The sequence below is a fragment of the Cryptomeria japonica genome, chromosome 10 (assembly GCF_030272615.1).
Source record: "Cryptomeria japonica chromosome 10, Sugi_1.0, whole genome shotgun sequence".
Classification (NCBI taxonomy): domain Eukaryota; kingdom Viridiplantae; phylum Streptophyta; class Pinopsida; order Cupressales; family Cupressaceae; genus Cryptomeria; species Cryptomeria japonica.
The window spans coordinates 424,637,308-424,651,550 of NC_081414.1; the positions used below are offsets into that span (position 1 = coordinate 424,637,308).

Consider the following 14,243-nt stretch of genomic DNA (forward strand, 5'->3'; position numbering starts at 1 on the left):
ATGTTACAAATCTGTTCTTTACGGAGATAGTACAAGTCCATGGTTTGCCAATAAGTATAGCCTAAGATAAGGACACAAAATTTGTGGAACACTTTTGCTAAACATTGTGGATGAAATTGGACACTAAGTTTCAATTCAGCCTACACTCCTTAGAAAGATGGACAGACAAAAGTTGTAAACAAGAGTTTGGGAAACCTCTTGAGGTGCTTAGTAGGAAAGAAGTCCACTCAACACGGCACTAAGTAGTTTCATTTCAGCCTACAATCCTTAGACAGATAGACAGACAAAAATTGTAAACAAAAGTTTTGGAGACCTCTTGAGGTGCTTAGTAGGAAAGAAGCCCACTCAACAGGATTTGGTTCTTGCCCAAGCAAAATTTGCCTACAATAATTCAATAAATAGAAACGCCACCAAAACTTATTTTCAAATTGTGTATGAATATAGCCCATGGGCAGTAGACACCTCAAGTGATACTGCTGATTTAGATAGATAGAAAAAGTGCAGCAGCAAAATACTTTACTAATTGTGTCCATAGATTGCACCAAGAAGTCAACAAAAATATGGAGAACAATACAATGAAATATAAGGAGCATGCTGATCAAAGAAGAAGAGGGCAGCAATTTCAAGTTGGGGAACTAGCATTAGCCCATTTAAGGAAGCTGAAGTGGAAGAAGATTGGAGCATGCAAGATCTTAATGAAAAATGTGGCAAAGGCCTATGAGTTAGAGCTTAACGATGGTATAGATATATCACCAATTATCAATATTACTGATTTATATCATTATTACCAAGACCAAAATTGTGAAAACAAGGTACAGCTTCAAAAGAAAAGAAGGAAAGTTGGGTATGACAATTGCCTCTGAAAAGAAAAGGTGAAGTTCAAGCTATCATAGAAATCCAAACAGCCAAGAAAATAAGAGAAAAAGAATACAAATATTATTTGATCAAGTGAAGGAATAAGCCAGTTGAAGAAGCCATTTGTATGCACGCTTCCGAGGTGACTAAGCAAGGGATGATAGTTCCAAAATCTTTGTTAAATGTCCATGAGTTTTGGACTCATGGAACATTTTAATCTACATGGAGAGCCTGATTTAGGAGTATCCAAGCCTTTCTTACATACTTCTTGTTAGCTTCTATTTGCTCAGATTTAGGTGTGGAATTTCCTCTTAATTGTATTAATTTTCTTTGGTTCTCTTTTGTTGCTGCAGGTGCTAGAGTTGGAGGTTATTCCTTTAACGTTTTAGCCTACCTAGATTCTCTGAGTTTTGGGCTTTTTGCCCTGTTTTTTTGGTGCAGCATGTGCTTTCCTACACCTCTAACTGTCATTATGGCAGTGATAACCTTGGGCATTTCTATTTCTATTTCAGGCGTAATACCCAGTAGGAAATTCATTGAATAATCAAAGACTTTGGATCTGACATCAACTACTGCTGGTGCAGTCTTTATTGCTTCTGAAATCTGCTGGTAAATATAGACTATTACCTGCAACATGCCTAAAGGAATGACGAATTTTAGGTGAGTGGTGTGCGGCTAGTGGCACCTAAATCTGGATTTTGACCGATGTTTTCAGTGCCATGTTATTCAAAGGATAAAAGAATATATGAAAAGGGGTGTGGTAAAATGTCGGAGTCGTAGCAGAGGTGGCTGAATGTATGTAGGAAAGCTAAGGACTTGAAGAACTAAGTTGGATATAACCTGCAGAAAGCGTTGGAAATACAGAATGTCATTTTGATTTATGAAAATTTGCAAGCACGATGTCTCAAGCTGAGCATCTGGACAGAATAGTTGGTAATAGAATGTTGATGTAAAAAATTGTTGTAATACAATGATTTCTTAGTTCTCTGGTATGTTCATATTGCCATTTTGATTCAGTTTTTGTAAGGAGCTGCCTAGTTCATAGCACTTAATTGGATTAATGAATTAGAGCCTTCTACAATATGTACAAGTTAAATCTTTGGGTTTTGAGCACACATTGCAAACAAACTAATGAAGCTGCCTATTTTTTTGTTGTTGGGCAAGGGCACAAGGCTCATCAGCACTAGTACACAAGACAAGACTTCATATCTTTTCACTGGTGCTAATGATCTAGTCTATAATATGTAACACACACTCAATCTTTCTAAAAGTAGAGACCAAAAAGACTGAGTACAACAAATGAATTGAATTGGATTGAAAAAGACAAGATCTGAAAAATTGAATAATGAAATTGAATACAAAGTTACATTTCTATTTAACATACCAAATCACCACGTAGGTGCTTGAACAATAATTTTAGCAGCAAGCAGGCATTAAATTAATATTGACCAAAAATATAAGCTTGAATGGAGAACCATCCATGTCTTTGCCAAGCTTCCAATCCACATGACCCAAAGGCACAATGTGAGGTTGGAAAATTCCTTCTCTAAGAATCCTACAGAGTCTTCAACAATCTTAACTATGTCCAATCTTCTTCCATCCAACCTAAACTTGACCACTAACTCGAAGTCCTCATTCTCTCACCATTGCCCATAAGTTGGACACTATTGGTCACTGACCATCCAACTTACTTGTGATAAGATTTTGATCACAAAAGGTTGTAGGTGTGTGAACGATTGGCCATGGAACTACCAACAACTGTGTGCATCAACCTTAAACTTGTCATGAAGAGCACTAACACTAAAGGTTGTTGAAGCATACAAAATCCATGAACTCAATCCTAACTAAATCTCGCATGTCAAGATCAATGAAGAGTCTATGAAATGCTGCTCGATTGACTCAAACATCTCTATATGGGGCAATCCTTATTGACACATAAAGGATCTCAACACTATAATATTGGGGACTCAACATAAAGGCAAGAAGATGTAGCAAGGTAGTCATTTTGTTCTATCCATCTTCAATAATTTTGTTTAGTTGTTTGACAAAAGTTTCTTCAAGATCTTGCTCTTTCTCATCTATTATGGTCTTCATCTTCTCAATCATTGAGTCGATGCCATCATATATCTCTCCCAAACAAGACCTATATAGGCTCACTAAAACTAAGGAAATATTCAATGTGATTCCACCAAAGGTCATCTAGGATCATCCGCTAAATATGTATTGCCCTTGTAGTGATACATTGCCTCCATGTGGACCAATTTGGGTTGATGACCATGTTAGAAAGTGCCCCTAAATCTTCACAAATCATCTCAAGACTATTGTGTTGGAGGCAAAACAAGTCTTAGCTACCTATTTGAAAATCAAAATTAAAATAAGATTAAAAACTTCACTAAAATGAAACATGGATATTATTTACTAAAATAAATTTTATTGCTTCACTTACCATCAACAACTACAATTTCAAAAATGTTATAGATATATCTTGTAACATATGGTGGTTGGTGATGAACACTTGGATCTCTTTGGCCTTGCCATACACCTATTTGATTCAATCAAATTTTTGTAGCAGGGTTGAGGGAGTGGACAATACGAGGCGTCCACAAGATGTGTGAATAACATTCCACAACCAATAACTAGTTATTCTACAATTTTTCTTGTTGTCTCTTTGACTTGAAGGGCATTTCAAGGCCCCATTTCCTAATGGCTGTCATGAGAATATTAGCAAAAAAATGCACCGTCCTTCACCTCCCCTTCACAATACACCATTCTCAAAAACCTTCCACACCTAAAACTGAGCAAGTAGATCAATGACCAATTTCTTACATCCTTCCTTCCTTACATCCTTACATACTTCCTTGGCAGCAAATGGACTCTTTGCAAATGTGTAGGAATAATAAACCAACCAGTTTGGAAACTCCAAAAAATCAATCTTCACCTCTATTTGTGCAATGGCAAACTTTTTGGCAAGGATGAATGATATTTTTATTTTGCATTCACAATAAGTGAAATGACTTTATTTTTTCTTCTAAATGTCTTAGGATCCACGTTTTAGGGCTAGGGTGGGTGTTTTTAGGTATGTAGTCAAAGTCAAATGGAAAATTAGAAGAAAAAAATGCCAAAAACCTAACAAGTTTGTCATGGCAAGACTACCTGAGCATGAAATTTATCTAAACTCACCCTAAGTTCACCTAGGTTCATCCTTGATGAACCCACAAGGCTGGATATCAGAATTCACCCTATGTTCACCTAGGTTCATCCTCGAAGAACCCACAAGGCTAGATCAAAACTTTGAGCAACCCCCATGGCGAATTGAATCCAAACCTATATTTGGGTCAAATTGGACACATACCAGTAACACATCTAAGCACCAACAAAAGTGTGTAGGCAACATGACAACCTCAAGAGGTATGATCAAGATAAATTCTACATTAAAGCATCTCAAAATATTTGGTACAAGGACCCCAAGCCAAAAGTATGTCTTGAGGGAGGGTGTTTGGAATAAAACAAGCCACATTCTTAACCACAAATGGCCAATACCTTAGAAATACACAAAATTTAAACTTAGAAATCGGAAAAAAAAAATTCTCAAAGGAACAAAATACACAAAATTTATCCTGGGAAAACCCCCCACCTGAGGATGAAAAACCCCACCACACCAAAATCGAACTTTATTATAGGCACAAATCTGATACAATGCTTTCAAGCTTAACGAGCAATGAACTAAATAAGATTGTTAACACTTTAACAATCAACACATAAGCCAATAACATATCAGAATAAGCGAAGGCTTCTACCATACATTCGGCACATAACCTTTCTGCAATATGAACTGATAAAACACCAATCGAATACACGGAGAAGAACTAGAATATCTGATGAAGATGCAAGATCGCAAATGAAGATATCGACCAGCAACAAAAACAAAAACTTGTCCCTCAAAATGATCACGTAAATATATATTGAAAAACTTAAACTTCACACGCCTAAGACACATAGTTGGTCCTCGAATAGAAGAAGCACGACACAACATAACTCTCGACGATGGAAGACGGAAAGTCACGCGCTAAAGAATAATCAGCAGTTACACTACCGACATCAAGAGGAGTTGCAAATACGATGAAACAACTGAATTTCACAACGGATGAAAAACAGGTAGGAAATAAACCGTTGCCAGCACAAACGATGCTGCCACGAAGCCGCAAGCCATACACACATGAGCGGTGACGATTATCATAAAGAACCAATACACCTACAACATTCCTTTAAGTGAAGAAAAAAATTACAACGAACACAGAGCTCAAAAAATCGAGCGAAATAGACGAATGAAGAGATGCAACAAGGTAAGGAATCATCAACAAGAAGAGATTCGCACTCATCGCAGGTGATATGAAGTCTCTTGAAGCTACAAACATTAACACTCCCTCTTAGCAAAGGAGATATCATTTACTGATTTTCAAGTCATGGAGTCTCTCAACATGACAAACACAATGGCTACGCCCATGTGTAAATAGCAAAATTTAATCACGGATTCTCTCAACGTGATAGCATCATGGATTCACTCAACACGATGTTCACCATGGCTACTCCCATGAGTGAAATAAACACAAGCTCTCATCACGAAGTCACTCAACGTGATGTTGTCATGGAGTCTCTCAACATGACATCTAGTATAGCTACTCCCATGAGTGGAAAGAGCAACAAGGGCTTTCACCTCAAATTTCTCTGACAAAGAGAAAAATGCATTACAAGGGCTTTCACCTCAAATTTCTCCATCACAGAGAAAAATGCATTACAACATAAAATGAGAATCATTGAAGCTGAGACTCTCTCTCAGCAAGAGCATCATTCTCCACAATGCCAAGCTTATCTCTAAAATAAGAAAACTTCACTCTAGGAAGTGGCTTGGTGAGAATGTCAGTTGTTTGCTAATCTGTTCAAATGTACTTGAGCTCAACTGCTTTCTTTTGAACCATCTCTCTTAAATAATGATACTTGATCTCCACATGCTTGGATCTATCATGAAAGATGGGATTAACCGAAAGCTTTACACAACTTTGATTGTCACAAAGAATCACAGTTGGTTTCAAAGGCTGCCCAAACAGTCCTGCAAGAATCTTTCGAAGCCACACTGCTTCTCGTGCTGCTACACAAGCTGCAACATATTCAGCTTCTGTTGTACTTTGAGCCACACATGATTGCTTCCTGCTGCACTAGGAAATCATAGCTGAACCTAAGCTAAAACAACAACCAGAAGTGCTCTTCCTGTCAAGCACACACCCTGCCCAATCTGAATCAAAAAAACCTTGCAAGTTCAGACCTTCACAAGAGGTATATTTCAGACCATATCCCATTGTACCACGTACATATCTCAATATATGTTTAGCTGCAACAAAATGAATCTGTCTAGGCTCAAACATGAACTGACTGTTAACAACATAACATATATCAGGCCTTGTATTGACTAAATACATCAATGATCCAATCAATTGCCTATAAATAGTGGGATCAACTAAATCTGAACTAGCTGCAATCTCATGTAACTTTTTTAGATTTGCTTCCATGGGAGTTGCCATAGACTTGCAATCTAACATACCAAATCTTTTCAAAATGTCAATGTTATATTTCCCTTGACTCAGGATAACCTCATTTAATCTTTGCCACACTTCTAAACCAAGAAAGTAATGCATAAGACCAAGATCTTTCATCTCGAATTCGGAAGCTAACTCTTCCTTGCATTTAGAAATAAGATCATCCTCTCCAATAAGAAATAAATCATCAACATAAAGAACTAAAATTAATGCTTTATCATCAATTACCTTGAAGTAGATATTTGGATCTGCATCATTTTTTAGGAAACCCAAGCTCAGTAAATAATGATCAATTCTTTCATACCACGCACGCGGAGCTTGCTTAAGGCCATGCAAAGCCTTTTTCAATCTGCATACATGTGATTCTTTCTCATGAATCACAAAACCATCTGGCTGCTCAATAAATACCTCTTCTTCAATTACACCATTCAAGAATGTTGTCTTTACATCCATTTGATGAAGTTTCCATCCTTTAGCTGCTGCAATAGCAACGATAGTTCTAATTAAAGTGTATCGAGCTACAGGAGCAAAAGTCTCCTCATAGTCTATACCTTCCTCTTGAGAAAACCCTCTAGCTACGAATCTTGCTTTATGTTTTTCAACACTTCCATCAGCTACATGTTTAATTTTGAACAGCCACTTAAAGACACAACAGATTTACCTTGAGGTCTAGGAACTATATCCCAAACGCCATTCTTGATGATAGATTGATATTCTTCCAACATTGCATCTCTCCATACTTGCTGTTTTGAAGCCACTTCAAAACTTGAAGGCTCGGATTCAATAATATGACTCATTAAAGCAACATATCCTGCAAATTTATGAGGTCTCTTACTTTCTTTGAAAGTACCACGAGGGGCTGAATATTTTTCAGCCTCTTGCATAATATGTCTGGCCCACAAAGGTCTCTTCTTATCACATGAAACATTACTTGGTTCAGCAGAGGTATCTATAGGTTCAACAAGATCAATAGGATCTTCTAATTCAGGAAGATACCTCTGAATCTCATAAGGGAAATCAGGGGCAGCAATATCCATATCTTGAGAAATCTCATGATCTTCTCTATCAATTTCTATATAAGTCCCTTTAGATCTTTTGCAAGCTACATCTTCTTCAAATGAAGCATCTCTGTTGATTTCAATCTATTTTTGACCCAGAATGTAGACTCTGTAAGCTTTTGAGGATTCACTGTAACCAACAAAATTTCCCTTCTTACCTGAAGGTTCTAACTTAGACCTTTTATCTTTAGGTACATGAATGTAAATTGGATACCCAAAAATTCTAAGATGACTAACTTCTAGTTTAGTACCTGTGAATGCTTCTTCAAGAGTCATATTGTCTAGAATTTGATGTGGACTATGATTCTGATCATAAACAGTTGTCCTGCAAGCTTCTGCCCAAAGAAAGATTTGAAGGCTTTGATCATGGATCGTGACTTTCGCTACCTCAACAATAGACCTATTCTTTCTTTCAACAATACCATTTTGTTGAGGATTATAAGGGACACAAAACTCCCTCTTAATCCCAGCTTCAATACAAAAAATTTGAAACAAACCAAAAGTATATTCACCCCCATTGTCAAATCTTAAAACTTTGATCCTCTTATCAGACAAATTCTCTACTTGAGCTTTGAACTCTTCGAATCTAGACAGCACTTCATCAGATTCTTTAGATTTCAAAAAATAAATCCACATCTTACGAGAGAAGTCATTAATGAAAGTAACATATTACCAAAAACCACTTAAAGAAGCAACAGACATAGGACCACACAAGTCAAAATGAATCAGCTCTAGAATTTCTTTTGTTCTACTTTCACTAGAGTAAAAAGGACTTTTAATGTTCTTAACTAGAGCACATTCTTTGCAAACACCATCATGATCTTGATTGAGCTTAGGAAGACCAATGACCATCTTCTCCATGGAGGAAAGAGTTTTGAAATTTAGATGAGCAAATCTTTTATGCCACAGCTCATTAGAAGTCATGGAATCATGTGCTAAGGCATGAATAGGATGAGCTGAAAGTCTATATTGACTCTCATGACGAACACCAATTTCACAAGTTGTCTTAAAGCTAGTGTTCTTCTTCCATACAAGAACTTTGCCTTCAGCAAATGCAACTTGATATCTTTTATCTTCCAACGCTGAAATAGATATCAGATTTCTCTTGATTCCAGGAACAAATAGCACATCACTCAGATGAAGAGGAATTCCTGAATCTAAATGAAAGGATGTGTTTCCAGCTCCTTTTGCAGAATAACAAGCATCATCACCAATGATAACATGCAAATGAGAATCCTTTTCAATCAGATTAGAGAGATGTTCACGATATCTAGTAATATGGCAAGAAGCTCCACTGTCAATCAGCCAAGAAGTACTATCAGAGGGAACATTACTTGAAAGAGAAAAAATAAATAAGAAACCCTCTAAATTTTCACTTGATTTTCTATGAGGAGAAGCATTTTCAACATTTGTGGCAACAACTTGATGCTTGGGTCTCGAAGGACATTCTCTAGCAAAGTGACCAAACTTGTCACATTTGAAGCACTGAACCCTTGAGAGATCCTTCCTCTTCTTAGGTTCAAGAGCTGAATCAGAATTCCTATCTCTGTTCCTTTTGAAATTTCCTTTCCTTCCTTTCCTTTTAGAAGTATGGCTAGCAAGAACATGACCTTCTTCATGTGAGATTTTCTCACAATTCCTCTTGCCTCCAATCTGCATTCCTCTTGAATACAATCAACTCTCAAACGATCAAACTTGGGTAGTCCATTTCTTCCACTAATGCCTTGTATGAAAGATTCCCAAGAGTGAGGAAGGCCATTCATGGCCAGCATAACCAGGTCTTTATCCTCAATAGAATCTCCAATAGCATTCCTCTTGCCTCCAATCTGCATTCCTCTTGAATACAATCAACTCTCAAACGATCAAACTTGGGTAGTTCATTTCTTCCACTAATGCCTTGTATGAAAGATTCCCAAGAGTGAGGAAGGCCATTCATGGCCAGCATAACCAGGTCTTTATCCTTAATAGAATCTCCAATAGCATTGAGTTGATCCTTCAATTCTGTAATCTTCATAAAGAAGGAAACAACAGATTCACCTCTAGCCATTTTAATATGAAGGAGTTGACGTCTCAAGGCTAGAGCTCTACTCGTGTTGTTGAATTCATACAAACTTTGAAGGCACTCAAACATCTCTTTGGCTGAATTCAACTTGGATATGACAGGTACCAGATGATGCTTAACAGAATCAATTAGTATCTTTCTTGCCATGAAATTATTCTTTCTCCATTGTGCTTTCTCAAGGTCATCAGAAGGTTCATCTACAACAAACTTCACGAAGTTGAGAAGATCATTCTCTTCAAGCACAATAAGGACTTTGAATTTCCATGAGGTATAATTAGATGCACCATCCAATCTGTCTTCAACTTTGAGTCCATTCACCATTGTAGGAACCTGAAATAAACAAGCTAAGCAACGAATATTTCAAGACTAATCGATCTGGTTCTGGATCTTTTCTTTAGACCCGCTCTGATACCATGTTAAAATTAGAACCAGAAAGATTAAAACTCAGAAATCAAAAACCAAAAAAATTCTCAAAGGAACAAAATACACAAAATTTATCCTGGGAAAACCCTCCCCCTGAGGGTGAAAAACCCAACCACATCAAAATCGAACTTTATTATAGGCACAAATCTAATACAATGCTTTCAAGCTTAACAAGCAATGAACTAAATAAGATTGTTAACACTTTAACAATCAACACATAAGCCAATAACATCTCAGAATGAGTGAAGGCTTCTACCACACATCCGACACATAACCTTTCTGCAACATGAACTAATAAAACACCAATCGGATACAAGGAGAAGAACCAAAATATCCAATGAAGATGCAAGATCGCAAATGAAGATATCGACCAGCAACAAAAACAAAAACTTCTCCCTCAAAATGATCACGTAAATATATATTGAAAACCTTAAACTTCACACACCCGAAACACATAGTTGATCCTTGAATAGAAGAAGCACGACACAACATAACCCTCGAGGGTGGAAGACGGAAAGCCACGCACTAAAGAATAATCGGCAGTTACACTACCGACATCAAGAGGAGTTGCAAATACGATGAAACAGCTGACCTTCACAACGGATGAAAAACAGGTAGGAAATAAACCGCTGCCAGCACACACGATGCTCCCACAAAGCCACAAGCCATACACACATGAGCAGTGACGGTTATCATAAAGAACCGATACACCTACGACATTCCTTGAAGTGAAGAAATAAATTACAACGAACACAAAGCTCAAAAAATCGAGCGAAATAGACGAATGAAGAGATACGACAAGGTAAGGAATCATCAGCAAGAAGAGATTCGCACTCATCGCAGGTGATATGAAGTCTCCTGAAGCTACAAACATTAACAGGACTATAGTAGAGAAAGAATGATTGTTTTTGCTTGACCCGTTTCTGAGTTGCAGATAGGGAAGGCTCTTTTGATTGTTTTTGTTTGATCTGTTTCTCAATTGCAGATAGGGAAGGCTCTTTTGATTGTTTTTGTTTGATCGGTTCCTCAATTGCATATAGGGAGGGCTCTTTTGAAAATGACAAGATATCATCTGGCTGCATTTGTACTTATGCTCTAGAGAAGCTTCCAAGGCAAGTGAGACGTAGATGACTATTGCCACTTCCTCCACTTAAGCAAATCACAGGACAACACAAAATCCATATATGGAGCACCTGGCCTTACAAAAATTTAAGTGATATCTTAATACCCTGCAATCTGCCAACAATATTGTGCTGTGATAACCAAGGAAGCATTTTAAAGACAATAAAGAATCCTGTTATGCTTGAGATCCAAACAAATTAAAGTTCACTGTCATTCATTGGAGAGAAGGAACATAATGATGCAGTACATTCCCACTTAAAATCTACATGTGGATGGATTTTAAAAGTCGTGTCTCACATTGAATTTGCAGAGTTTAGGGCTGAAATATTTGTAAGTAGATAATCAAGGAGATTCGAAATATTAAACAAAGAGTAAATAGCTTAGTTAGCCAGTTGTTTGTTGACAGGTATTAAGTAGCATTTAGGTTGTGGATGTCCAGTAAACCAAACCCACCAATCTTTTAGAACATATTTATTTATCCTTGTTTGAATAGAAAGTAGTGCATTATAATCCAATCTTTGCTTTTATTCTCTGCTAATATATTTGAAACCACCTTTGATTCCAAGGATCAAAGTCTTCCAACTTCTATTGATATCACTTGTTTCAAAGCGGATATTACAGGTAATTTCATCATGTTCATAATTGAATATTGAATGTGGCCATCCTAGAAAAGGCATTCACTATGTAGAAATACCGCCAGAACTTCTGCTACAACAAAATTGTCTTTTCAAAATGAAAGTTTCCAGATCACGACCACAATTAGAGATGCAGATGCTTACCCCTGTGAATGGTGTGTAAATCATTCAGCTTCTTCCTAAAGATCGTCTTTGGGTTTTCGATTTGAAACTAAAAAATTAGGACTTGAGATTGTTGATCTTATTAAGAAACTTTTTATCACATTTGCTTCGTCTTACACATAGTTCGTGCTCTCTGTTTAGATTGACAGAGTGACTCGAGTAACACCTTCTATTGTTGCTACAGATCACGTCAGGTATTTTTAGTTGCTTGTCAGACTACTCTCCCTAAATCCAGAGGGTTCCAACTATTTATTTTACTCAAGCTATTTGGTTGATCATGCGCATTCATGGCAATTAAGGTGACTGCAGTATTATTAAACCAAAAATGAGCAGATCAAGCTGGGATTATTGCTAGAAGCAATGCCATGCATAGCAATGAAACTTGCTCTAGAAAACCACAAGGTAAACAGTTATTCAATTAGCTGAACTTAGCCTTCTTTTACAAAACTCTTGGAATCTTAAGACTGTTAAAAAGGGGGTTTCTCCTGTATCACATCAAGCATGTGTTTTGCGACTTGCACGATCTCGGAAGAAGATAAATAGACCTGCCATAGAACGCAAGGAAAACAAAAGATGTGCTAGGAGGTCATGATGTAAAATCATTCTCAATGAAATGAATTGAAATCTAACAGAACATATCATGAGTTAAAAATTAGTTAGGTTTACAATGAAAAGTTTTGCATAGTAACAAGGTTGAATGAATGTAAATCGATCAATAAGGGTGTTTAAACCGAGAACGGGGATGGATCTATACACTCATTTATTTCCCCAGAGTCTATCACGTCGATCATATAGCTGCCTAGATGGAGAACTAACCAAAGTGTTTAGATTTCTGACACCAGTATTATTTGGACATTAAGGCATCAACTATTTCTAATATTCATTTCCATGTTGCAGGCCAAACCCGTTCTTCATCGCATACTAGACATTGATGGGCACACATTCACGGCCCACATGATCTAAACCAAAAAAAAAGAAACTCAAAGAGTACATGCTATTGGAGAAAACCCAAGGGGCAATAAAGAAGAGCAGCATAGTGGTATTGCTTTGAGTTGAATTAATACAGAGCAACAGCTAAACGAAGTGGTTATGATTTTATTACATGACGAGCAGAAACATAAAGAGTAACAAGTAGGCGTTCACTTATTTATGAGTTTTATCATTTTTCTGTAAAGCTCTAGAAACAAAAACAGGGGTCGGATGCTCACGCTATAGGGCGTATCATTTGTCATGACCCAGTATCATGCTTCCTTGTGGGTACTAACTGAAGATTGATCTCCCTTTTCTTCTCTCATTTCTGGCAAGGATTGCTCCTTAACATCCTCTTCTTCTCCATTAGCCTGGAGAAAAAGCGTATCAAAGTGGAGCATCCCGCCCTCGTGCTGCTCTGCTACGCACTCTATGATGGACCTCTCTCTCTCTAGTTGAGGAAATGCCTGCACAACATGTTCAAGATCTTGTTGCCATGTCCCTTCTTCTTCCTCCTCCTTTTCTTCCACTTTGCTTTCGTCAATGGTGAGTAGGGCAGCAACAAAAAGTGCAGTAGAGAGCAGGAGAGGCCAAAAGTATATTAGCAGCGCCCGCACCCTGGGAATGAGAAGCAACAAAGATGCAGAGCAAGAGGACACCAACACCAACACCACACACTGACGCAGACGGAGACGCTGTTGAACCCAAAAAACTTTCTCTCTAATCTCAAACTTCATCTCATCTCATCCGAAGATCAGCCTGGCAATAACGCCTGTAAAGAGAAACAAGGAAGCCACCACAATCCTCATTACCTACCCGGAGATCATGATGGTATCCGTAACCTGAAGAAATTGAAGTGGAAGCGTGGGACCCACTGCAGATCCGTACGCACCACTCGAATTCCAGGAAGCACAAGGCACTAGGTACTATTCAGTGTTCTTTTCCACCACCATGACCCACACATAGCCACAATAATGCAAAGTAATGATGGTATTTACACACTGTACGATTCCATCTGAACACTGTACGAATATAAACTTGAACGGCGTAGATTTATTCAAATTTGATATCCGCCATTCATTTTTCTCTGCCCATCTCTCCTCGTATTCTCGTCCTTGTTTCATTAATGTTTTATATATGACTGTATTCCATCTCAATTAATCCCCGTGATGGTTTCAATTTGACTGCTGGCATCACTATGGTTTATGGGTCTGACAGTTTGGGTCATCGAAGTAGACCAGATGGACGGTCATTCTGCTAAAATCCAGATGCCAAAATGCACAAATATCCACATTTCAGTCCGTCCGAGTGATGTTCCCTGTGAATCGGGACAAAGTACTGAGCTTGGTTCAATTATAATACTTAT

General features: G+C 37.6%; 1 protein-coding gene across 1 annotated transcript; it reads right to left on the reverse strand.

Moving 5' to 3' along the window:
- Positions 1-12,922: 12,922 nt before the first annotated feature.
- LOC131034115 (uncharacterized) lies at positions 12,923-13,977 on the reverse strand. Its single transcript, XM_057965504.2, has one exon. It carries the CDS (start codon positions 13,612-13,614, stop codon positions 13,150-13,152), a length of 465 nt encoding a protein of 154 aa, XP_057821487.1. The 5' UTR covers positions 13,615-13,977; the 3' UTR covers positions 12,923-13,149.
- Between the last annotated feature and the right edge of the window lie 266 nt (positions 13,978-14,243).